The sequence below is a fragment of the Pongo abelii genome, chromosome 10 (genome assembly GCF_028885655.2).
Source record: "Pongo abelii isolate AG06213 chromosome 10, NHGRI_mPonAbe1-v2.0_pri, whole genome shotgun sequence".
In the NCBI taxonomy this organism is placed as follows: domain Eukaryota; kingdom Metazoa; phylum Chordata; class Mammalia; order Primates; family Hominidae; genus Pongo; species Pongo abelii.
Window position 1 is genome coordinate 12,810,353 of NC_071995.2, and position 25,811 is coordinate 12,836,163.

At 37.8% G+C, this 25,811-nt stretch overlaps 1 protein-coding gene across 7 annotated transcripts in view; it reads right to left on the reverse strand.

Moving 5' to 3' along the window:
- LRP6 (LDL receptor related protein 6) overlaps nucleotides 1-25,811 on the reverse strand; it is a 152,059-nt gene that overhangs the window by 47,576 nt on the left and 78,672 nt on the right. For all 7 annotated transcript variants that reach the window (XM_063712036.1, XM_054526844.2, XM_054526841.2 and 4 more), the window contains 6 exons: nucleotides 23,005-23,201; nucleotides 20,069-20,200; nucleotides 17,128-17,524; nucleotides 15,888-16,059; nucleotides 1,553-1,769; nucleotides 768-1,057 (listed from right to left, as the gene is read on the reverse strand). In XM_063712036.1, the coding sequence (XP_063568106.1) occupies nucleotides 768-1,057; nucleotides 1,553-1,769; nucleotides 15,888-16,059; nucleotides 17,128-17,524; nucleotides 20,069-20,200; nucleotides 23,005-23,201 (1,405 nt within the window). The remainder of the gene's footprint in view (nucleotides 1-767; nucleotides 1,058-1,552; nucleotides 1,770-15,887; nucleotides 16,060-17,127; nucleotides 17,525-20,068; nucleotides 20,201-23,004; nucleotides 23,202-25,811) is intronic.

The following is a 25,811-nucleotide window of genomic DNA, read 5'->3' on the forward strand; positions in this document are numbered from 1 at the left end:
GGTCCGGAGCTTCCTCTCTGGCTATCCTGGTATTCTTTTCAGTAACTATTCTAGGAAGAAGAAAATAAAGAATAACTCATTGTTGGCCTTTTCCGCCTCAGTCAGGCCTTAAAATTTTGTTTAAAGTAAATCAAGAATTTTTGTTTAAAGTAAATCAATAGCCATTTTATGTGAAGCACACATTTCCTTACTCAGCTAATTGCAGAAAATGTCATTCATCATTTTCAAATGGAAGAAAGTAGAGGAAGACTATGGCTTGCAGATTTAAAACACTCTGGCAAAGTATCTGTATTAAAAAGCATCTAATAAAATACTGAATGGGCCTTTCCCTTCACTTAAAAACTTAAGGGTTTTGGCCAGGCGCGGTGGCTCACGCCTGTAATCCCAGCACTTTGGGAGGACGAAGCGGGCAGATCACGAGGTCAAGAGTTCAAGTGGCCTGGCCAACATGGTGAAACCCCGTCTCTACTAAAAATTAGCTGGGCGTCATGGCACGCACCTGTAGTCCTAGCTGCTCGGGAGACTGAAGCAGGAGAATCGCTTGAACCTGGGAGGCAGGGGTTGCAGTGAGCCGAGATCGCACCACTGCACTCCAGCCTGGGTGACAGAGCAAGACACCGTTTCAAAAAAAAAAAAAAAAATTGAGGGTTTTTGTTGAACTCTACCTGTCAAGCAATGAGGGAGGTGGGTCACAGCATGAAGATTCAGAAATTCTAGAAGTTCTCCCTTTTAGTCCCTAGCTTTAATATTCCAATTCTTTTGCTAACCTTGAGTGATATATCAGTCCAATAAATTCGGTTGTCTGTCACATCAAAATCCAAAGCAGAAGCTTCTTTGACACCAGTGAGTGGAATAGCCACATTATTATTGTTTGTTTCCAAAGAAATTCGTCTGATATCTGCTCTCCGTGAAAATAAAAGGAAAGCCTCTGGGACAATGCAGGTCTTCATGTCACTGATGAGTTCAAAGCCAATAGGGCAAGCACAGCGAAGGCCCTGAGGTCTATAGAGGCAGAGATGGCTACATCCCCCATTTTCCTCAGCGCAGGGGTTGGAACCTAAAAGATTAATTATAAAAGGGTCATAGAAGGACACACACATTGACACATTCAACATATTTTCACTTTTAAATTACTTAAGCGTTTGGTTCACAAATGCCTATGATTATGTCTTGCTCCCAATCTCGTTTCAATTCTAGTATCACAAACAAGTAATAGCAGATTAATACGGAGTAAAAGCATGGTGAAGTATTTTCCTTTAATACCACAGTAAGCTTTAAAGTAAGGTATATTATTCATACTATCAGACTGAATTCTTTTGATGAAGGTGTGCCTGTGCGTGTGTATTCAGCCCTTCAATTCAAACTGGGTAGCTAGAGCAGTAAGTCAACGTTTAAAAGGTCCCTTCTCAGTTTAAAAAAAAAAAAAGGGGGGGGGGGGGCGGTACAGAAGGTTTCTAAATTACCTCAAAACATCAATAATTTACACTGCTGACTATCTCCATCTTTTTTCATTCCTGGTTTCCATTTCTAAGAAAGCTTTGGAGTTACTTACCAATCACTCGATGAACATTTGTGGCTTTTAGGCCCATGAGGTCAGGCAGCTGATCTATGATCACTTCCCTCTCTGCACTTCGTTTATGAACTCTTTCAATGCTACGCCTCTGCCAGTCAGTCCAGTAAACATAGTCACCCAACAAAGTAAATCCAAATATGTGAGGAATTTTGTCTTCCACTAGTACTCGTCTCCCAGTGCCATCAGTATTCATAACCTTCAGGTTTAAATTCAAAAGAGAAGGGGATGAACTATGTATTTATTCTTCAGGTAAAAATAACAAATCCAACTGCCTGTTGTATAAAAATCCAAGAGTCATCTTGGTATTCCTATTACAATGCTTTCTCAAAATTACATGATGATTTTATAAAAATGATTTCAAATATTCCATATAAGCCTCTATTTGACCACTTTTCCCCCCAGTCTCATATTACTCTTCCTTCTAAAAATTCTGGCAACTTTAGATTATGCAACTCTTCTATTAAATGATTGTGGCAAAATTAAAAATACAGTATCATCACCTTAAGTTCGCACATTTGTTTTCAAATTATAATGTACCTTCATATACATTATTTTATCATATATTTTGTTTTATAACATCTTTCATTTTATCCTGAGAGCTTTGCCTATGGAAACTGAGATTCATGTAAGGTCACAGAGCTTGTAAACACAGTTGATGTCTTTTTCAGGGCTCTTTCCACTTAGCATGCTTTTATTTTGTTGTTGTTGTTGTCGGTAACAACAAAAAACAGATAAAAGGGATCTCAATAAATCTCTCATTCCTCTGAGATTATAATCACAAAAGTATCTGGATTATATGACACCCTCTCTGCATCTAAGTTTCAAGAAACTAGGATGTACCTTCTCTTTCCAACTACCTAATAGTAACATTATTAAATTCGCTCTGGCATTCATATTGTATTCACAGTGCATTCACCACGCACTATTCAGTGTTGACTTACTTGGGATACCTTTATTGACATAATATAACTAATATTTGCATATAAGATTATATCTGATACCTTTTTGGGGGGTAGGAAAAGATATTGTTCACATGTACATGTTTTTAGTATGAAATAACATTTCTAAAGGCTAATTTGCCCAGCACACAGGCCCCTTTAAGTGGCAGAAATGGTCTCAGGTAGGGACTGGAACACTGGGACTCTGGAAGGCTTGCTCCATCTTTCAGAACAGAACAAGGTCTTCTCAGTTTCCACTGCAGCATTTCCAGTTGCATTTCCAGGAACATGTGCTGCTACCTCATCTAAAATGTCATATACTTAACAGTGAACCTATGTCCTGCATTAGGGAGAGTTCAATCCTTCTATCAGGGAGCACCCAACACAGAGTGATAAATATTCTGTATTATACAACACTAAAATATTACTTTCTTACAAGTTTGTGGTATGTTGAAATATGCCTGATTCGGTTTTATTCTTAGATTTAATTCTATCCTATTTTGCATTATCTTACATTTAATAAATTATGCTAATTTTGCTGATCTTTACATTCAAATGTTGGCTTTCCTATTAAAATTTGCTGGTGTAAAAGCATAAACTAGATGCCCAATTTAAACTTTTAAAGAATAACACTTATATTTCTACTTTAAAACTATCATAAGATCAACAAAATCTTTTCTCTTTCAGCTATATCACTTTACAACATTTTTGTTTATTATGATAAATAAATAGCTTAAACAAAAGATGGATGATTAAGTATGAATTAGGAAAATGGGGCTGGATATGGTGGCTCATGTCTATAATCCCAGCACTTTGGAAGGCCAAGGCAGGAGGATCACTTAAGCCCTGGAGTTCAAGACCAGCCTGGACAAAATGGCAAGGCCCTGTCTCTACAAAACTACCAAAAAATTAGTCAGGCATGGTGGGGTAAGCCTGTATTCCTAGTTACTCGGGAGACTGAGGCAGGCAGATGGCTTGAGCCCAGGAGTTTGAGGCTGCAGTGAGCTATAATCAAGCCACTGCACTCCAGCCTAAGTAACTCCAGCCTAGGAAAAAAATCTTTAAAAAGAAAGAAAACAGGTAAGAATGAAATTAAAAATCATTGTGAGAAAAATAATAAACGCCACAATTCTAAGACCTTTTTAGTAAACATAATTCTGCATCTTCTATTTACCAGTTTCCCTTCATTCTTCTGTTCTCTAAAAAATTTCTCATGATCAGCAAACAGTATTGTGGCAGAAACAGATTTGTATTTCAAATACAAGCTTTATCACTCAGTGGGTACCCTTAAGCAAGTCTCACAAATAAAATAGGGACAGCAGGCCAGGCGCGGTGGCTCACGCCTGTAATCCCAGCATTTTGGGAGGCCAAGACGGGCGGATCACGAGGTCAAGAGATGGAGACCATCCTGGCCAACATGGTGAAACCCCGTCTCTACTAAAAATACAAAAAATTAGCTGGGTGTGGTGGCGCACACCTGTAGTCACAGCTCCTCGGGAGGCTGAGGCAGAAGAATCGCTTGAACCCAGGAGGCAGAGGTTGCAGTGAGCCGAGATTGAGCCACTGCACTCCAATCTGGCAACAGAGTGAGACTCTGTCTCAAAAAAAAAAAAAAGGGACAGCGCCACTGCCATCACTGAATTAATTAAGGATCAAATAAAAGAATGCTAAATATATAGCACAGTATTAGGTGCACTATCTGGTAAACACTGGTTCCTGCCCTTTAAAATCATTTTATTAAAATGCTTTAGTTCCTAAATGTAAACAGCTAAATGATTGTATTTAATTATTTAATGTAGTGCTTCAAAATAAAAACACATAAATATAAAAGAATATATGAAAATAAAAGACCAAAACAACCACTCACTGTTAAACTGAAGACAAAAACCAAGAGACCTTTATGTATCCTGAAACCAGTGGGAAACTACACAGCTACAGCCTCCCATTTCCTACTCCCATTTTTATTGTTTACTTTTGCTAGTTAGACATAAAGTAACTAAAGCAGTAAACAAAAAAGAGCAAATATTTGACAATTTCATACGAGTACACTTTTGCTGCTCTGCCAGACCCCTAACTCACTTCCCCGCAAATCAAACAATATTAGTAAAGACGTCTAGTAAATGCAAACCACCATGATAGACATGATGAATGCTGAGAAGTTTAGAACAGGGCCTCGTCCACCTAAGGTATTACAATCTAATTGGGGAGGTAAACGATATTTACATTAAAATTACACACATATCCCCTCTCTGTAAGTAATCAGGAAAAACTTCAGGAAATAATAGCAGTTGAAATTCATCTTGAAGAATTAGAATTTTGACAAAGAGAAAGAGAAAAATATTTTCTAGAAAAAAGAAATAGTATGAGTTAAGACATAGCAAAGCCAAGGATGCACACAACATGTTTGACTTTGAAAGAAATGCCTTGACTGAGACAGAAAGAACACATGGGGGACTCAAAGGATATAGCATCAAGCAGATACCACCCTATGGCAGGTATTAAATTCCAGGATAAGGAGAATTACAGAAAGCAAGAAGCTTCTGAAAGCACTTTAAGCAGAGTGACACAATAAACCCATGTTTCAGAAACACTTCATTTATCTCTGTCACTCTGTTTAGATTGTGTTAAAGATAAATATCTTATTTTAAATGTAGAATTATGAAAAAAATAAATAAACTAATATAGAATTATGGTTAGCAAAATATTTTCAATTTCTGTGAGATGGCAAGAGAGGTCCAAAGTCCCTTATCTGAAGTCAGGGTCAGTTGTATTCCTGAATTCAGACCGTTTTTGTCTTTTTGGTTTTTATTTTTAAAGAAAGGTTAACACAATGCACACAGCATACCACCTACTTGGGTTCAGGGCAGCACTTTATAGCCAAACATGTTAATATTTCCGCAATAAAACATGGCTGGGTGCAGTGGTTCATGTCTGTAATCCCAGCACTTTGGGAGGCCAAGGCAGGAGGACCACTTGAGGTCAGGAGTTCGAGACTAGCCTGACAAACGTGGTGAAACCCTGTCTCTACTAAAAATACAAAAATTAGCTGGGAGTGGTGGCTAACGCCTGGAATCCCAGCTACTTGGGAGGGTGAGGCAGGAGAGTTGCTTAAACCCGGGAGGCACAGATTGCAGTGAGTCAAGATTGCACCATTGCACTCCAGCCTGGGCAACAAGAGCAAACTCTGCCTCAAAATAATAATAATATTAATAATAATAATAAATAAAAGTATGCCCGCAGTGTGGGATAAAGACTACAAATAGTCTCACACTGGTTCAGCTCAAGTTTTCCACCAAATGAATTAACAAAAGCAGCATTTGGTTTTCAGAGCCCTTTGGATTTCAGAATTGCAGATAAAGGATTATAGATCAGAAATACTTTGCCCATCTTCACTTCAGTCCCTTGAGAAAACTGGGGTTTGGATCAGTGTTAATACTGCTCTAGACACAAGCAAGGGTCTCAGAAGAAGAGAGCAAAGGAAACAATGAAAAGAAAAAGGTCTTCAGCAACATTTGCTGAAACGACAACAAATGAAGACCGCGATCAAAGTATTAATAAGCTCAACAAAGGTATTAACAATGAAGGTATTAAGAATGGCACAGTGGTGAGGAACTCAAAATAGTTCCTGAGAAGGCACAACTAATGATTTGGTTGCTTTACTCACTTGAGCACTAGTCCCTTCCAACCATTCCTTGTTCTCTCACTCGAAAAGCAAAAACTAAAAGGCCTTTTTTTGGTAATAAAGTAAATACAAGAGCAAGATCTATCAATTCATGTCTATTTCAAATTAAGCAATGTAATTAAGATTTATTAAAGATTTTTTTAAAACCACATTTTGTAAGCACACTGTTTCCTTTAATTCCCGATCTCCTTGTTCTCATCTGGTGTAGTTTTTACAATAGGTTTGGATCTAAAACAGCACTGTCCAGGAGAAATATAACACAAGCCACAAATGTAGGCCGTATGTGTCCATTTAAAATTTTCTAGTAGTCATATTAAAAAGTACAAAACATGCCAGGAGAATGTTTTCGCTCACACCTGTAATCCTAGCACTTTGGGAGGCCAAGGCGGGTGGATCACTTGAGGCCAGGAGTTCAAGGCCAGCCTGGCCAACATGGTGAAGCCTCCTCTCTACTGAAAATACAAAAATGAGCCAGGTGTGGAGATGCACACCTGTAATCCCAGCTAGTCAGTAGGCTGAGGCAGGAGAATTGCTTGAACCTGAGAGGCAGAGGTTGCAGTGAGCTGACACTGCACCACTGCACTTCAGTCTGGGTGAAAGAGTGAGACTCCATCTCAAAAACAGTATAAAACAGTAGACAAAATTTTAATAATATACTTTATTTAATCTAACACATCCAAAATTCTTTTCTCTCAACCTGTAATCAATATTAAAATTTTATTAATGACATTTATGGGTTTTTTTTAATACTAGGTCTTCTTAGTATGTGTTTTACAATTAAAGTACATCCTAATTCAATCTAGGCACATTTTAAGTTCTGCAGAGCCACATGTAATTAGTGGCTACATATTGCACTGTGTTGGATTAGAGTCTTCAGAGTGGTGACTATACACAGCCTATAATAAAATTAATTGGCTCCTTTTTTAGTTTACATCACTGTCCCCTCTATACCTGTCACCTTCAGGCTTACCTCAGATCGATTAGGCTCACTAAAGCTTCAAACAAATGTCTTTTATTTGGTCTTTCTTTCTTCCAAGCTATATACTATTTAATTCTAATATGAAGTTAAAATTACTTCACACACACACACACACACACACACACACACACATCTTTTATGAAAAAACACTACTTTTTTTCTTCTTGTCACATTTGCAAGTTTATATATAAAACACTAGCTAAGAGGTTAGTTAGAAGGAGCAACAAAGACCTGATCTTTCATTTATTTTAGGCTATGTCAAAAAGAAAGTATTAAGACCACAGATATATTATTAGAAAATCAATTTCTGCCATCTCCTTAGCCGTCCCGCTTAAGACACACTGCAGTCTAGATCAGCCATGTACTAACAATGGGTAAAACTAGGTAGTTCATGGTCGTCTCTACTCTGCTTTCTATACTCCGACATTTTCCACAATTTTTAAAAAATGAAGAGAAAAAGGTAAGAAGCAAGTCCAAGGACACACAAATAATAATGATGATGATAACTGCTGTTATTAATAAATGCTATTATTGGCCGGGCACGGTGGCTCACGCCTGTAATCCCAGCACTTTGGGAGGCCAAGGAGGGCAGATCACGAGGTCAGGAGATCGAGACCATCCCGGCTAACACGGTGAAACCCCGTTTCTACTAAAAACACACACAAAAAACTAGCCAGGCGTGGTGGCGGGCGCCTGTAGTCCCACTAACTCGGGAGGCTGAGGCAGAAGAATGGCATGAACCCAGGAGGTGGAGCTTGCAGTGCGCCGAGACTGCGTCACTGCACTCTAGCCTGGGCGACAGAGCGAGACTCAGTCTCAAAAAAAAAATTAAATAAACGCTATTATCATTTTTGTTAATATGATATAGAAAGGAATTATAAGGATCCTCCAAAGAGATTAAGGGATCACCAGCTTAAACAATATCTGACTGTGAGACTTTGCATCTAAACACACAGATAATGTATTTTCCTTCACACAATGTCCAATTTCTGAAATGTTTCCTTCCATTACTTTTGTAGAGGTGACACTATTAGAAAACTGGCTTCTCCACTAAGTATTTCTCTTGTACCCAGCCACACAATCTTTTTCTACCGGGCACAAGTTACCATAGTGAAATAAGAACATGTTGCTCTGTCTTAAAGAAATCACTATTCCATTTCTCATATTCCTGTAAAAGTTTTGGACAGGTTACTAGGTCTATAAATACAGTTTAAGCCCCTTATGTTTAAAATAACACAAATCCTGGCAAAAGCTTGTTTGTATATTCTGAACCCAGAACAAATGAACCACTTTAGGCAATTCCAAAAGATTACACTTATGCTTTAAAACTGTGCCAATGTTAATTAAATCTGGCAACTCTTAAGGGTGTACTTCACTGTATTACCTCACAGTGGTTTAATTAGTTAAACTGAAATTAGGCTTCTGTCACTTCTAAAATCTAACTCCAAATCTGAACCAGAGTCTCCAGTGGTTTCAGCTGCTTTGACCACACTGTGGCACATTGGTTTAACATTCTGAAATATTCTAAACCACACTGAGAATATAGGCTACAAGAGGAAACAGACGTGGGTTAACCATAACATTATCTGCACAAAGAAGAAGTAATGGCAAATCTTCTACAGACATCACATCCAGTTTTTAAGTCATTTCATCAGCTCATTAAATGTCAAGACAGGATTGCCCATGCAATCTTGGAATGCAGCCAGTCTACTACCAAAATTGCTGCTATGCAACTTCACTTGACAAGACAAGTTCAAGGAACAGATGCAGGAGGACAAGCAAGCAACCATCATAAAATGTGCTAGAGTTGGAATGCTATAAAGTTCTAGAAGAGAAACTCAAATTATGCCCAAAATGAACCACTTCTGTTCTAATGTTCCAGACAATATCCAAAACAAGCAGTGAATTAAAAGCTTATACATAAGGGAGACAGATATGACTGAGGGTTGGGGAGTATATTTTTTCTGATACAACTTCATAGAACATAAAATATAATTTCACATAAATGGGATGTTAAAACATAGAATATTTATCCATGGAAATAACATTTCAATCATGCCAAATCTCACAGAGGTGACAAGTATAAAGAAATGCTTTGGACCCAGTAGGTGAAATAAACGGACACCACACACCTGTTTGAGAGAGGTAGGGGCAATTACAGTGCTATATTCAAAGCCTTTTAACCTATTTCAAGATACATTAAGTCTGAGTACATATAAGTGATTTTAAATATGAAAAGAATTGAAGTATCATAGTTACTCTGGGTAGTTTTATAATATTTTTTGCAAGGAATCATGCATTGAATATTAAACATTTGCAATTACTAGGCTCTTTTTCTGTTAGAGCTAAAAATCGCTACTGTGACCAAAGCTTTCTAAAACCTGAATTACTCCAGGAAACAAAACAATTGAGAACAGAGTTCCAGATGAAGGCATCATGATGATGAATGTCAATATCCTGGTCAGTTATACTCAACTGCTTCATAAGACACTTCTGAAAGCCTCACTGTCCTGAGGCCCCGAAAACCTAATAGGGAAAAGATTAATATGTCAACAAGGGAAAACTGCCCTCCTTGCTCTCATTCTTTTTAAGCACAGCTAAAATAAATTCTTTTGTTTTTGGGGGGACAGGGTCTCGCTCTGTTGCCCAAGCTAGAGTGCAGTGGCCTGATCTCGGCTCACTGCAACCTCCGCCACCTGGGTTCAAGCAATTTTCCTGCCTCAGCCTCCTAAATAGCTGGGATTACAGGCGCATGCCACCACGTTCGGCTAATTTTTGTATTTTTTGTAGAGACGGGGTTTCACCATGTTGGCCAGGCTGGTCTCGAGCTCCTGGCCTCTAGTGATCAGCACACCTCAGACTCTCAAAGTGCTGGATTACAGGCGTGAGCCACTGTGCCCAGCCTCAAACTGAAGGTATAATCAATTTTAAGAAACACAATGTTATAAATTGGCAAAGATTCAAAAGGAAGTACTTGTTGATACTTGTCATATTATCAGAACAGGCTTATCTCAACAATAGATTTATTATAATTTCTTAATGAGGAATTAATCTTACAAACCAACAGTAAAAAAAATTATCAACAGGCTCCTATATGTTTTTAACAGTACAAAGGCTAAGATGCCAGACAAAGAAATTCCTTTAAAAAAGAAGTTTGAATACTTGGGAAACAAATTTCCTTATTAGGGTATTGATGAAATAAAGGAAGTTATCATAGGAAAATGCAGCCCTGCAATTTCAGGCTTAGAATATGAAACAGAACATTCAGCAAATGCCAAGTTTTCAGTACACATCATACAAAATAATACCTTCTTTATTCAAAAGTTCTTGGTACTAAAGGTTCTAATAATCTTTGTTTCTGTTTCCCAAGAAGGTTGTGCCAGGTAAAATTAGATTTGTACAAAACTAGCTATGGACATTGTATCCTCTTAAAGTAGGGAAGCTTACTCTAAGATTTAAAGCAAATACACGTGTTCTTACAGTAGACATGAAAATCTCTCTTTTTATCTATACTATCAGTTGTTGCTGCATTGTCAGTAGAAACTCAGAAATGAAAGTAGGGAGGAGAAACCAAAATAAAAATTATATAATGAAAAAATAGGTCGGGCACGGTGGCTCACGCCTATAATCCCAACACTTTGGCAGGCCGAGGTGGGTGGATCATTTGAGGTCAAGAGTTCAAGGCCAGCGTGGCCAACATGGAGAAACCCCATCTCTACTAAAAATACAAAACTTAGCCAGGTGTGGTGGCATGCGCCTGTAATCCCAGCTACTCGGGAGGCTGGGGCAGGGGTATCACTTGAGCCTGGGAGGCAGAGGTTGCAGTGAGCCGAGATCACGCCACTGCACTCCAGCCTGGGCGACAGAGTGAGACTCTGTCTCAAAAAAGAAAAAAAAAAAGGCCGGGCACAATGGCTCATGCCTCTAATCCCAGCACTTTGGGAAGCTGAGGCACACGGCTCACCAGGTCAGGAGATCGAGACCAACCTGACTAACACAGTGAAACCCCGTCTCTACTAAAAATACAAAAAATTAGCCAAGCATGGTAGCAGACACCTGTAGTCCCAGCTACTCAGGAGGCTGAGGCAGGAAAATTGCGTGAACCCAGGAGGCGGAGCTTGCATGCAGTGAGCCGAGATCGCGCCACTGCACTCCAGCCTGGGCGACAGAGCGAGACTCCATCTCAAATAAAAAATAAAATAAAATAAAATAAAATAAATAAGAAAAGAAAAAGAAAAAAGAAACTGAGAAAAATTTAGCTATGACAATACTATTGTTTTCAATAAAACCAATGATTAGAGACATACTGATTTTGTCAATCAGTTAAATGGGTATATAACAAGAAAAGCAACCTCAAGAAAATATAAGCTAATAGTACATTCTTAATTTTACACCATGGCAAAAATGCTTTAAACCTATAAATTATCAACGATATATCTTGGCTATTAGTAAGAAGTACTACAGGCCCTCAGTGCAACAAACGTTTTCAGCAGTAAAACCTGATCCTAAAAAAAAAGGAATGCTGTTAAGAAACAAGGTTGTTCTGCCTACTGCAGGGTCATACAAAATAGAAATAAAGGCTTTTGATCTTTCCTCTATCAAAAACATTGAAATTATTCTTTCTGCTAATGCTTCAGTGCTTATTATGGGAAGGCCCCACAACAATATAGTAAAAATCAGGAGCGGGGGGTGGTGGCAGAAGTACTGTGCAGACAAGTAAACTAGGTTTGTCCACAAAAGACAATGAAGTCATTTCAGCATAATGAAGAAGAGACATAAACAAGTACTAGCAGGCACCTTTTAAATAACACCTACAGATAGGTGGCCACTATCACCTGACAAGTGGGGAAAACAGACATACCCTCACATATATGTTATTCTATTAAAGCAGGAGCCAAATACCACAACCATCTTTTAAAAAATGTGACATCATTAGCAATGCACTACGTTCAATCCCTCCTTCCAGAAGCTTATTATAAACCTGAGGTTAAATCTATTCATTCTTTCTACAACTCTGTACAATATAAAAACACATCTAATACCCAGAATTCCCCATTCCTTCTCCCTGGTTTCCCTAATGTAGCCAGCATCTGGTCACATCACCACTTACAAAAGAGGAAGTGAGAAGCTGATCTAAAGAATTTCCACTAAGCGAGCAGGTAGCATAAATGAATGAACACAATGAGACTTTCCCATGTGATCCACTCAAGGCATATAGGTTTACTATGTCTTACCTTGCTACATAATAATTTACCAAATAATTATCTTTTCTTTCCAAATGTACTATAAACACATATACAACAGTGTAATCCCAAACAAACTTTTTTTTTTTTTTAAAACAGAGTCTTGTTCTTGTCCCCCAGGCTGGAATGCAATGGCATGATCTCGGCTCACTGCAACTTCTGCCTGCAGGGTTCAAGCGATTCTCCTGCCTCAGCCTCCCAAGTAGCTGGTAGCTGGGATTACGGGTGCCCGCCACCACGACCAGCTAATTTTTGTATTTTTATTAGAGACAGGGTTTCACCATGTTGGCCAGGCTGGTCTCCAACTCCTGACCTCATGATCCACCCGCCTCAGCCTCCCAAAGTACTGGGATTACAGGTGTGAGCCACCACGCCTGGCCAACCAGACAGACTCTTAAGTCTTTCAGAAGAGAACAGGGTTATCACAACCATAATCTGATACTCTCTTATAGTCCCAGCGAAAAGCAGCTTTCATTCTTGGGCATGACAAAAGCTAGGGAGCTTTCTAAGAAAAATGGGACTAGAAGGGAGAATGTCACCCAGACTAGGGTTAGATCAGTATCTGGAATCAGCTGCCACTAACAAAAGGCTAGCAAATACACTTCTTGGAAAAAGAGGGATTTTTTAAATTACATCTTTCTAGAAGTTTTCAAGTTCAGAGTATTATCAAATCAAGGGAGATGAAAAGCTGGTAGTAGCAGTTGCTCCTAGAATCACTACTAGTCTCAGGATGGAAAACCCCAGATTTTCTACCCTAGTTATGCAAGACTAATTCAGACAAAGAGCTGCACTCTTTCTTTAGTTTGCCAAGTATCAGATTTTACATCAATATAAGAAGAGAATAAATAACTATATGCTCTATTTCATAGACATGCCTATGTAAATAAAATGATAAAGGCTCTGATGTCCTAATAGTGAAAACTCATCAGAATCTCCAGGGGAAATTATAAAGGGAGGTCTTCATGTATACAGAAGTAAATTTACCACAAACATCAATCTATAAAAAGGGGACAAAAAACAAACAGCAGCTGTGTTCCAGCAAACCTAGAAGGAGAAAGACGGATCTAAAAATAAGATTTATGGGTGACAGAGCCTTTGCAGATTAAAAGAATGAATGAATGAAGGAACAAATGGACAAACGAATGAATGAATGAAAAAAATTAAAAACAGGTTTAAGGATGCTGGTACCATACAGGGAAGAAGTAAAGAAGGGGTGAGGGAGCCAACGACGCCACTGTATGTATGTGTGTGTGTATATATATATATATATATATGTATATATATATATATATATATATATGCATAGCTCAAGAAAACATAACAAGGAGGTCAGAAAAGGAATTCTAATTTTAAAATCTACTTCACTCACTGCAAACTAGGAAAATAAATCCTATTTAATAATGTTATATATTGTTATATAAAGTGTATTAATTTTTATTCTTAAAGACGGTCACTCGGAACCTCCATAAATTGTCTTTATCTGAATCCCTTCTGAACTATTTGTTATTCTGAATAAATTTCTGTATCTAAAGTATTATTATTTTTTAAAATTTTATTATTATACTTTAAGTTTTAGGGTACATGTGCACAATGTACAGGTTAGTTACATATGTATACATGTGCCATGCTGGTGTGCTGCACCCATTAACTTGTCATTTAGCATTAGGTATATCTCCTAATGCCATCCCTCCCCACCTCCACCCCACAACAGTCCCCAGAGTGTGATGTGTTCCCCTTCCTGTGTCCACGTGTTCTCATTGTTCAATTCCCACCTATGAGTGAGAACATGTGGTGTTTGGTTTTTTGTCCTTGCAATAGTTTACTGAGAATGATGATTTCCAATTTCAACCATGTCCCTACAAAGGACATGAACTTATCATTTCTTATGGCTGCATAGTATTCCATGGTGTATATGTGCCACATTTTCTTAATCCAGTCTATAGTATTATACCTAAAGTGAGGAAAATAAGACTTGAAATATTCCCAGTAAGAAACAAATGATTTTATTTTCAGGCTAATCAGTCAGTTATAGCAGGCTAAGATGGGCAAAACCAAATATGGAATTTAAAAAACCCTACGTGATAATAAATTCAGTGCATTCCCTTAGGTAAATTTTCTTGCTACAGATATTCTTCTAAAACTTATGGGCTTTAAACTGTTTTCCTAAGCATACTCATACCTATACACTCATGTATAGTTCATAATCCACAGCTGTCAACTAGATGGGATTAGGTAGGCAATCTATATTCAAGCAGACCAAAATGAAGCTAAAAGCCTGTCTGAAACATGAACTCATAACCTTTGTCTCATTAGCAATGCACTCCAACTGTTAAAAGATCCAAACATCAACTTGGATTTGAAAAGAGTGGGAGGCAGTGAAATACTAACAGGGAGAAAATTTATGGAGTCTATGCAAAATTTTCTATTAATGAAAACCAGCTGCAAGAACAACAGATGCCGTTTTCAGTACTTGAGCCTGGTGGAATACTAACGGGGTTTCTTCTATTCCAAGTTTCCATTTTGGAAGCAAGGCCTTTAAGTCATTATTCCCTCAGAGTCATGGGCACTCTACAGAATACCTTTCTAAAACAACTGTTCTAGAGTCTGAATTTTCTGTCCATTAGATGTGTACAGTGTCTCTCTGAAGAGCCATTTAAAGCCATCCTTGTATGAGAAGTTTCCCCCGAAGGAAAGTTGAGACCTAACTCTGTTCTATCTATGTGATCCATAAGACCTGTAGCAAAGTCTAATTCAAAGTTGTTAATTTTAGACTTAACACCAATATCAGGGATATATGCCACTAATAAAACATTGTGATAAAATATTAATCACTGATTATTTTCACCATAATCTATTTGATTGCCACAAACTTAATTCTACCACTTGGTAAATATTTTTTCCCAAGCTTTGGTTAATTAGTCCTGTTCCCACACAGCCCATAAATCAATTTTAAAATTGTTTGCATGTAACCATCATAATATTTAATATATTCTACCATCTGCACCAACACCAGTAACACCAATAAAAGACAGATAGATAGATAGATAGATAGATAGATAGACAGACAGACAGACAGACAGACAGACAGACACATATGGGCTTTGTTTTCCTAACTTAGGACAGCCAGTTCTTCCAGTATAAATCTTAGATAATTTTGGTTTGCAGAAATTGCCCCTAGGAAATTCAGGCAGTGGCTTTACCCAAAATGAGGAAAATCACTTACATAAGCTTTTAAGACTAGAAACTTATCAGCAGCCATTTCTCATACCAATACATCTCTCCATCCTAGGATTATGTGGAAGAGAATATATTATCCCTAGAATCATGAAGATTGAGTAAAATTTCTGTAAAAGGTACCTTTGGCACCCCAGACAACTGTTAAGAAGAAAGAATATCTGTACTCAAATTATTATACTGTCGACTCAAAACCCATTATAAAAGTGGCTTGAAAATGAAAAAGCAAAAAACAAACCTCAATCTTGTCTGTTTTGGCATCTCCCCAGTATATTTTGCCTTCATCATAATCCAAGGCTAAACCATTTGGCCAACCAAGAGAAGTGTTAACCAATACTACACGGTCAGAACCATCCAGAGCTGCTCGCTCAATTTTCGGAATTTCTCCCCAGTCAGTCCAATACATGTACCTATAGAAGTATACAAAAAATGAGCTAAAAATAGATAATAAAATGTAACTTTCAGATATTCTAAAGGTGAGATCCACCCCTCCTATTACACTGGTATCATCAGTTAATGCCAAGGAAGGGGAAAAAAAAAAAAAACCATATGAAGAGTGTGTTTAAGACATTTATCCCAGCAGTATATAAGATTATGGGAAATTTTCGGATCAAACAGCGTGTTCTAGAGCCAATCCTGAAAATGCCTCCCAATAATGAGATTACAGTTTTACTTCTTTTTTTTTTTTTTATTTTAATATTTTGTGTGCCCTTTTCCATGAATTTTCTCTCTCTTTTGCTTGATGGCTTGTCATCTCTGACACAAAAGGCTTATCCCAGCAGTATTAGTCAGATGGCAAACTGAATTCTCAAAATAACTATTTCTTCCTGCAGTGCTAAGTGATTCTTATGGCTCCTGGATGTTTACATGCCTCTAAGGCATTGGTACATACTGAGGTGTAATTTGTCACTACGCTTGTCCTCCGAATAAATCTCAAAGTAACAATAAAATTGTTGAGTATGTAAAAAGTTGTACTTCCCTGGACTATGATCAGGGTGGCATGGCAAAACAAAACAAACAACAACAACAAACTAGAAGTAAAGCTGCATGGGCTGACAAAGTTTTGGAAATCAAGTCATTCATGTATTTAGGGAAATTAAAGTAAGCTATATGCTTACTATAAAGTACTGAAAATGGAATTAAAGCTTCTAGGGGAAGAGAAAGAGTTCTGAAAACAATTTCTTTCCACATTTTTCATGGTAATGATGCAATCCGAGCAAAACCTGCAGACAACACCCAAAGTCAGCAAACATGGACTTAATTTAGAAAGAAAAAATATCTAAGACATCCAAGGCAAAAAACTAGCAATTTTTAAACTTGAGATTGTATTCTAATCACCATATCCTAAAAATAGACAGCCATTAAAGAGCTGTTTACTGGAAACCAATATATATGTCATGTTATCTTAGTCAATGTTTTTAGGAACCTGTGAAAAACAGAAACACCACACAGAATTTACTATCAGTAGAGCTTCTTACCCAACCATGGGATCTAACACAATAGCCCGGGGTTCCTCTAAGTCCTCTGAAATCAAGATCTTCCTCATGGTCCCATTGAGCCTTGTCACTTCTATTCGATCAGTGCCAGTGTCGGTCCAATAAAGATTTCGTGCAACCCAGTCCACAGCAATACCATCAGGATGGGCAATTTGAGCAGTGACCACAAACTGACTGCCAGATCCATCTATAAATGAACGGCGTATGGCCCTCACTTCATCATCAGTCCAGTAGATGTAGCCTTCCACAGGATCGTAATCTATGGCAATGGCATGACGGATGTCTTCTAACTGCAGAACAATGTCTGTAAAATCTGGTGTATCCAAAGAAATGCGTCTCAAGTCTGTCCTTCGAGCTAAAAGCAATAATTCTGTGGCACCTAGAACAACAAAGTGAAATGAACAATAGTTTGAAACCCAGAGGTAAAATTTACCTGCTCTAGATAAAGAATCAAGAACTGAAAAATAAATATAAAATAAATATATACATAAATTAACACAAAAGGATGTGAGCTCTCTTTAGAGTGGAAATGGAAAGTAATACAGTGAAATAGGAAGAGTCTACTCTGAGGTCAAGTTGTTTAATGGCTAACTCTCCAAATTAAGTTGTGATACACTCTATGGTTTCATTGGAATTAATCCAGCTATTTAAAAGTACAATGAATAATGACTATGTAATGACTAAGAAGCTAAGGAGCTGAGTATTAAAGGAGAAGGAGATGTAGGATATAGATCCTTTGTTCAAGAAGCATTTTTTTAAAAACAGATAAAGAAATTTAGGACAAGAATCTCTGTGGTTGATAGGAATGTTCTAAAATTGGATTGTGGTGATAACTGCATAACTCTGTAAATTTACTAAAAAGTCACTGAATTGTACAATTTAAAAAATGGATGGATTTTATATGGTATATAAGTTACATCTCAGTAACACTGTCTTAACAAAGAGAAATACAGGGCAATACCTCACAGAATTGAGGACAAAGCAAGCTATGGAGAAGCAAACAGCTGCAATGGAGGGAAGGAACCAGATAAACATAACACAGTGGTTAAGAGTTGTGGATCCAACATAATTTGATTCAAGAAGCTACACAAACTTTGGGAAATTATCTAATCTCGCTAAGCCTAGTTTCCCCATCTATACCTTATAAGGTTGCTATAAGGATTAAAGGAGATAAATCTAAAACTCAGGAAGGTACTGAACATTTAAGTACTCAAGAAATATTAACTAATACTTACCAATAGTATTAAAAAATAAAGATTTTCAGATTTTTATTTCACTGAATTTTAAATTAGGTTTATTTATGAACTGTTTAAAGCCCAAGCCCCAAATATTTAACCACATAACCAAGAATGAAGATACTGAGCTCAATCTTTTTTTCATTTTAAATGTTCAAGTAAACCACCAGCAAAAAATCATCTAACTATAAGAAGCTAATAAAAGACAGTAAGCAAACTGACCACTCAAAGAATAAGAAAAGATTCCCAGCTAAATAAATGAGTCCAAAACAAAATACTGGCATATAAACTTCAAGAATCAATCTGCAATTACAAGTCAAAAAACTGAGAAGAGGAGTGAAGCCTCTCAATATCAGCTCTTTCACTCTAGAGCTAATTATAAATGAATTCCAACTTGAAGAAAATACAGCCCAAATGCCACTGCAGGAACCAAGTAGGAATAACTTTGTACAATTCACTGCCCCGGCTAACAACCAAAAGGAGCCAGCCTAGAACTTCACAAAGAAGGCACAGAGCTGTTAATTTGAGCAAGGTGATCAAAACAGAACAGTTAACTTAAGGCTACTACATGCCAAATGCACATATGAAATTCAAAACTGGTTAAATATGTACACTTGCACTGCTGTGAGGGAGCGGATAGACCATTATTGCTAAAATAAATCCTGTTTTAAAGTCAGGCTACATTTTTAAAGAAAAAAGCAACATTACAAAAACCTTTTGTTTTAAATTGAAACCAAATTGTTGTCTGCCATGGAAACCATTTGACAAGAGTCAGCCAGCTTCACCTTTTACTATGAGGATAATTTATCAATGCCAAGTCATAACAAACATCCTGCACACAGACTCAATTCCATCTCTCTGACTCCCTGGCCCCCTTGCCAGGGACTCTAACACACTCCAAAACACAGGCTTCTGCTTTTCAGAGTTAGATAAAGAAGCCACAGCTAAATACAACAATTTTCTTACCAGGTCTTGCTGGTTGCTAGAGAACCAGATGGTGATCCATAGGGGTGAGAATAAAGAATAACATTCTCATTAAGAAGAAAAACAGAAGAACTGGTGTTCTTCCAAACTGGAAGTCCCTTAAAATGTCCTAAATCAGTATACTTTCTCCAACATGCCCTCTCTCTCTAGGGAATTAAGAGTAAGGAGAAGAGGCAAAGTGTGTTTCTTAAGTATAAAAAGAACTTGTTTTAAATATGGATTTTTTTTCCTAGCTCTGAAAGCATCTCTCTGTTGTTAAAAAGCAATTTAAAATATCCTTAAATAATTTGTTATAAAATATATCTCATGATATTCTTTGTAGCTAGAAGTTTAATAAACATACTTTCTTTCACAGAGGTTCTTTATTCACAAATGCTACCTGTTAAAAATATATTCTTTATGAGAATACTCATTTCCATAGTTATCAACTGTGATGTCAATGACTATGAGATTTGACAGAAAAGATAAAACATGTAACTTTTTTCAAAAATATGTTATTTAAAACACTAAAATAATTTATAAAATAGCATTCAAGTGATGCCATAGAACAAAACACTCCTATTCTATAACCATGTGTGAAGACTGTGAAATTAAGTGACTGGTCTCCCAAAGCAGTATAACCTAGAGAGCTGATTATAGAGCAAACAAATCATGAAGAATTCCAATAGTTATAAAATTTTTCATTTTGGATAATATCTTCTTACCATCTTTGCAGGTTTTTCCATTCTCCAGGAGTTTGACCCCAGTGGGGCAAGCACACTGATAAAAAGGCTTGACTGGAGACATCAAACACAAATGGGAACAACCCCCATTGTCAATTCCACATGGATTTGTGGCTGTCAAATATAAATCACATTGATTAATACCAATGATTACTAAGTACACAAAGGTTAACAACCATAACATGAACAACTGTGATAAGCCAAAATTATTACCAAATGTCATGCAGGTGCTTGACTATCAAACCATCTGCAAAGACGGGAATTAATCGGTGTGAATTTACATAGTATTTTGTATCCAAAGAGGAATACACAAGAAGTAAAGCAGGAGGTCCCTGCCCTAAAAGAGGTTACAATTTAGTCAAGTTAAACAAAATTAACAAAAAGTAAAACTAAAAAAAAAAAAAAACCCAATAAAACTAAGTGCTATTTTGCACATTATAGACAATAAGTATAGAGTCAAATGGGAAAAAAACCACTGAGGTTTAAAGAATTGAAGAAGAGTTTTGTGGAGTATATAGCACAGGAGCCTTCAAGGATAGGAAGGATAGATAACAGGACATTTCAAGTATGGTAAAGTTATCTGAATAAAACTTTGGGGGCTATAAACTGGGTAAGATAATAAGGTGAACAGTGTAACTGGAGGTTAACATTTCTATTGATTAATAGGAACTAAAGCTGAATGAATACAAAGAATGGGAATAGATTAAAGTGAAGGACACTGAAAGCCAAGAAAAGTAATTATGTTGAAAAGTCATGCCTTGGGAAGATTAACATAGAAGGGATAAGCAGAAAAAAGGGGAAAATGAAAATCAGAGAAAACTAATTAGCAAACTTTGGAAATTATGGAAAGGAATATGTCTAAACAATACTCATAGAAAAAAATCAACATAAGATGGAGACCAATGGAACATGAAAGATAAAAGTAACCAACATGAAAGATAACTGCAAATTCTCAAATTAGTAAAACATAAAGGACCAACAACGCCATTTAAAAAGAAAAACAGGAGGCCACGCACGGTGGCTCGTGACTATAATCCCAGCACTTTGGGAGGCCAAGGCACGTGGATCACTTGAGCCCAGGAGTTTGAGACCAGCCTGGGTCACCAACATGGTGAGACCCTACCTCTATAAAAAATACTAAAATTAGCCAGGTGTGGTGGCATATGCCTGTAGTCCCAGCTACTCGGGAGGCTGAGGTGGGAAGATCACTTGAGCCTGGAAGTTCAAGGCTGCAGGGAGCCGTGATCACATAAACGCACAACAGAGCAAGACACCATCTCAAAAAACAAACAAAAAACAGGGAAAATTCTCTTTTGAGGGCTATGAAGAATAAAAAAATTCATACAAGTGACTGAACGTTTTCTTTTGTACAGAAGAGTAACACATACACTTAAAAACATTTTTATGGGCCCATGATCATCAGATTCCAACATAACACTTTCAATATTTGATTATCTCCCCCTAAATGGAGAGAGCTAATATAAAGCAACACATGTTGCAAAATCTCTTCATTTTTGGCTATGTAATAAAACCTGAAATACAGTCAGACAGATGCCAGACATTTATTTACACAAAAGTGCCAAACCCTTAACATTCTCATATTCCTTTTAAACCTAATTCCAGTCCTCTCTTACAAGTTCTCAGCAGTCATAGCCCGAGTCATTGTAAAGGCTGACCAAACACAGAACCAAAACTAAGGAAAACGAGGTGGGAGGGGTACACAGAAAAGTTTAAGTAGGTATTTTATTTAGCAAGCTGAGGTACTTAAATTCAAATACATTCTAGATTAACGGAGTTTCCCTTTAAAAAGAAGAGGGGGTTTTTTTGGTATGTGTGTGTGTGTGTTTTTTTTTTTTTTTGAGACATAATTTCGTTCTTGTTGCCCAGGCTGAAGTGCAATGGCGCGATCTTGGCTCACTGCAACCTCCGCCTCCCGGGTACAAGCGATTCTCCAGCCTCAGCCTCCCAAGTAGCTGGGATTATAAGCTGCGCCACCATGCCCGGCTAATATTTTTGTTATTTTAGTAGAGACGGGGTTTCACCATGTTGGCCAGGCTGGTCTCAAACTCCTGACCTCAAGTGAGCCACCTGCCTCGGCCTCCCAAAGTGTGGGATTACAGGCATGAGCCACCGCACCTGGCCCAAGAGTTTGTTTTTTAAACACACTCACATCAACACATTCAACTACATATTGAAAGAAATAATATGAACAAAAAAATTCATTTGTGTATAAGCCTAGCATATAAGCTATCTCAATTTTTAAATTCTCTCTCTCTTCTCCACCTCTAAAACTGCTGACCCAAAAAGGCTGAGATGGTCTGTAGTGACAAGCTACAAATGGTCTAGGCTATTGCCTAACCTGAATTATACTTTTACATTTTCCCCTTTTTTTGAGCAAAGTCTCACTCTGTTGCCCAGGCTGGAGTGCAGTGGCACAATCTCGGCTCACTGCAATCTCCACCTCCCGGGTTCAAGTGACACTCCTGCCTCAGCCTCCCAAGTGGCTGGGACTACAGGTGCACACTACCACACCCCATTAATTTTTGTATTTTTTAGTAGAGACAGGCTTTCACCATGTTGGCCAGGCTGGTCTCAAACTCCTGACCTCATGTGATCTGCCTGCTTCGGTCTCCCAAAGTGCTGGGATTTTAACTCTTTTTTTTTTTTTTTTTGAGACGGAGTCTTGCTCTGTCTCCCAGGCTGGAGTGCAATGGCGCAATCTCAGCTCACTGCATCCTCAGCCTCCCAAGTTCAAGTGATTCTCTTGCCTCAGCCTCCCAAGTAGGATTTTAACTCTTTTTTATTCCCGCCAACTATCTTTGGATATGCCCTCCCTCCTCCTGATCCTCACTAAAGCCAGACATTAGAGTGCTACAAAGCTGTTCCCACTTGCAATTTAAAAATCAAGGATCACTTACCATTTGGCTGCCTCTGTTGGCTGAAGGCATGTATATCCATGGGAGAGAAGATGTTAGAATGGATTTCACGCAGACCCTCACCAGTATACTTGTTGCAAGCCAAAATGGAGTGTGTGCTCCAGTCAGTCCAGTATAATATGTCCTCAAATAACGTCAAGGCAAAAGGATGTGGAAGGGAACCTTTAACCACTGCCTGCCTATTAACACAAAGAGAAAAATTTAAATTTATTTCTAAATTTTCTTCTTCTATCATAACGTCACCTCTCCCATTAAAATGATCTTAGTTCACATTAACACATATAAATCTTGAGTAATACATACCATTAGGTCAAATACGCCTATAAAAAATAATTTACATAATGAATTCATGTATATTTTTAAGGTGTCCAAAAGCCCCAAACAAGCATTTGGGAATAGTCTCTAACTTGGCAGCAGCCTCAAATTCAGTACAAGATACCCGGCAGAGAGAGGGCACTGCTTTTTCATTGTCTGCACTGCTGTCAAATCCTACTCTTCAACTACCATCTCTGGACTCACAGCTTCCATCCTTTCACGTAATTCATGTCATCAGACAGAGAAAGATAAGCAATGAAAAAATCACAGGGGTTACAGTTGGCGCTGAAGTAGATTTATATCAGCAATAGGTTTTTTCCTTCTTGATGTGGAAGAACAAAGAACCTGAGCCTGTTTTGTCCATCACTTCTTATGGTTTTGATAACTGAGAATGAAACATAAACATGAGGCCAAAATGGCATGCAGGTAGCACTGTCCCTGCAAACCCCAGTCTAGCTCCAGCAAATGATCATCTTAGCTGGCTTTTCACTATATTCAGGCCAAAAACAAGTCCTGTTCGTGGTAGAATATGTTCATGAGACAAAGCAGATCCAAAATTTTCACAAGCAATACATACTTTTTAAAAGGAAAAGTAGACAGCCTAGTTAGTACTTAAGGCAGAGAACTTTGTAGAGTATCAGAGAGAGTTATAGAATAAGCAAATGCTGAGGGCCGGGCGCGTTGGCTCACGCCTGTAATCCCAGCACTTTGGGAGGCCGAGGCAGGTGGATCACAAGGTCAGGAGTTCAAGACCAGCCTGGCCAAGATGGTGAAACCCCGTCTCTACTAAAAATACAAAAAAATTAGCCGGGCACGGTGGTGGGTGCCTGTAATCCCAGACACTTGGGAGGCTGAGGCAGAGAACTGCTTGAATCCGGGAGGCGGAGATTGCAGTGAGCCGAGATCATGCTACTGCACTCCAGCCTGGGCGAGAGAGCGAGACTCGTCTCAAAAAAAAAGAATAAGCAAATGCTCTGGAATAATGAACAAATCACGTTTTGAGTCAAAATAATATTCAAGAAAATACATGTTTTGATATTTTCATAAATCCAAGTTTCCCAATAGCCCACCCAGGAGGCAGAGATGGGCAGAGAGGGAGGAAGGGAAAGAAAAACGAAGGGAAAACATAAGCTACTGAAGAGAAATTAAAAGTATCATATATCTTAAGGAAGATGATTCAATTTTCAGGTCCTTGAGGTTAACTGACAATTTCTACTATCCAACAGACTACCAGCATACTAAATTAAAAGCAATTAAGATCATTTTTATGTGTAAGCAGGATTACCATCTGTGATTGCACATGGAATGATCTTAGTCTAAAGCATTATAAATTCAGACAAAATACCTGCACTGCCAACCCATATCACCAGTTTTCTCATTTTCCTTAATCCTCTCTTTCCTAAGTGAAAAGCTTACTATTCCTTCTCATTTCCCAAAGATAACTGTCACAATACCTTCTCCTGAAGTGCTTTCTTCCACTTTTTAAATGGACAGTTTTATTAAATTTACTAAAGAGACTATATGATTTACAGGGTGATGGCACAGTTTATGTTCAATTTTAAACAGGCCTGTATATTTCACACTAAAGTCTTCCAAAATTCATGGTGGAAACAGAGAGAACTGAGAAAGCTACCAAAAAAGACAAGTAACACAAACGAAAAATAAAGAGTAGTTAAAACTAAGTTACTTGGCATTTTACCATCTTAAAGAACTGCTTTGAAAAACTCGAGGAAAAAAAGCTTTCAAAAAGTTTTGTATATCATTAAGTGAAAAGTTGAAATTCACTCTACTGAACTAAACATAGGAAAATAAACATATGGAAAAGGCAAAATCCCTAAAAGCTATATTCATTTTACATATTAATTGAATGCATAAACTTAGAACTCAGAGGTAAGCTTAAATCCCCCCTTGACACTTATTACTGACCCCATTTCTGCAAGTTTTATTTCTTCATCTGTCAATGGAAGGTAATAATCTATCCTCACTGAGTTACTGTGAAGATTAAATAACATATGCAAAAGCCATTCAGCACTATGCTTGCTACTTAACACTTTCATTAATGATTCCTCAATTTTAAGACACATATATTCAATATTTTAACATTTCTGATATAAGGGTAACATTTACAATGTGAACATTTCATGTGGTAGTTTTTAAAATCAGTAAGTTCTTAAAATCAATGGCTTCTTAGAATCAGTAAATACTATACCAATATTAATTTTTTTTTTTTTGAGACAAAGTCTTGTTCTTATCACCCAGGATGGAGTGCAGTGGTGTGATCCTGGCTCACTGCAACCTCCACCTCCAGGGTTCAAGCGATTCTCCTGCCTCAGCCTCCCAAGTAGCTGGGATTACAGGCATGCACCACCATGCCTGGCTAATTTTGTATTTTTAGTAGAGATGGGGTTTCACCATGTTGACCAGGCTGGTCTCAAACTCCTGACCTCAGGTGATCTGCCCACCTTGGCCTCCTA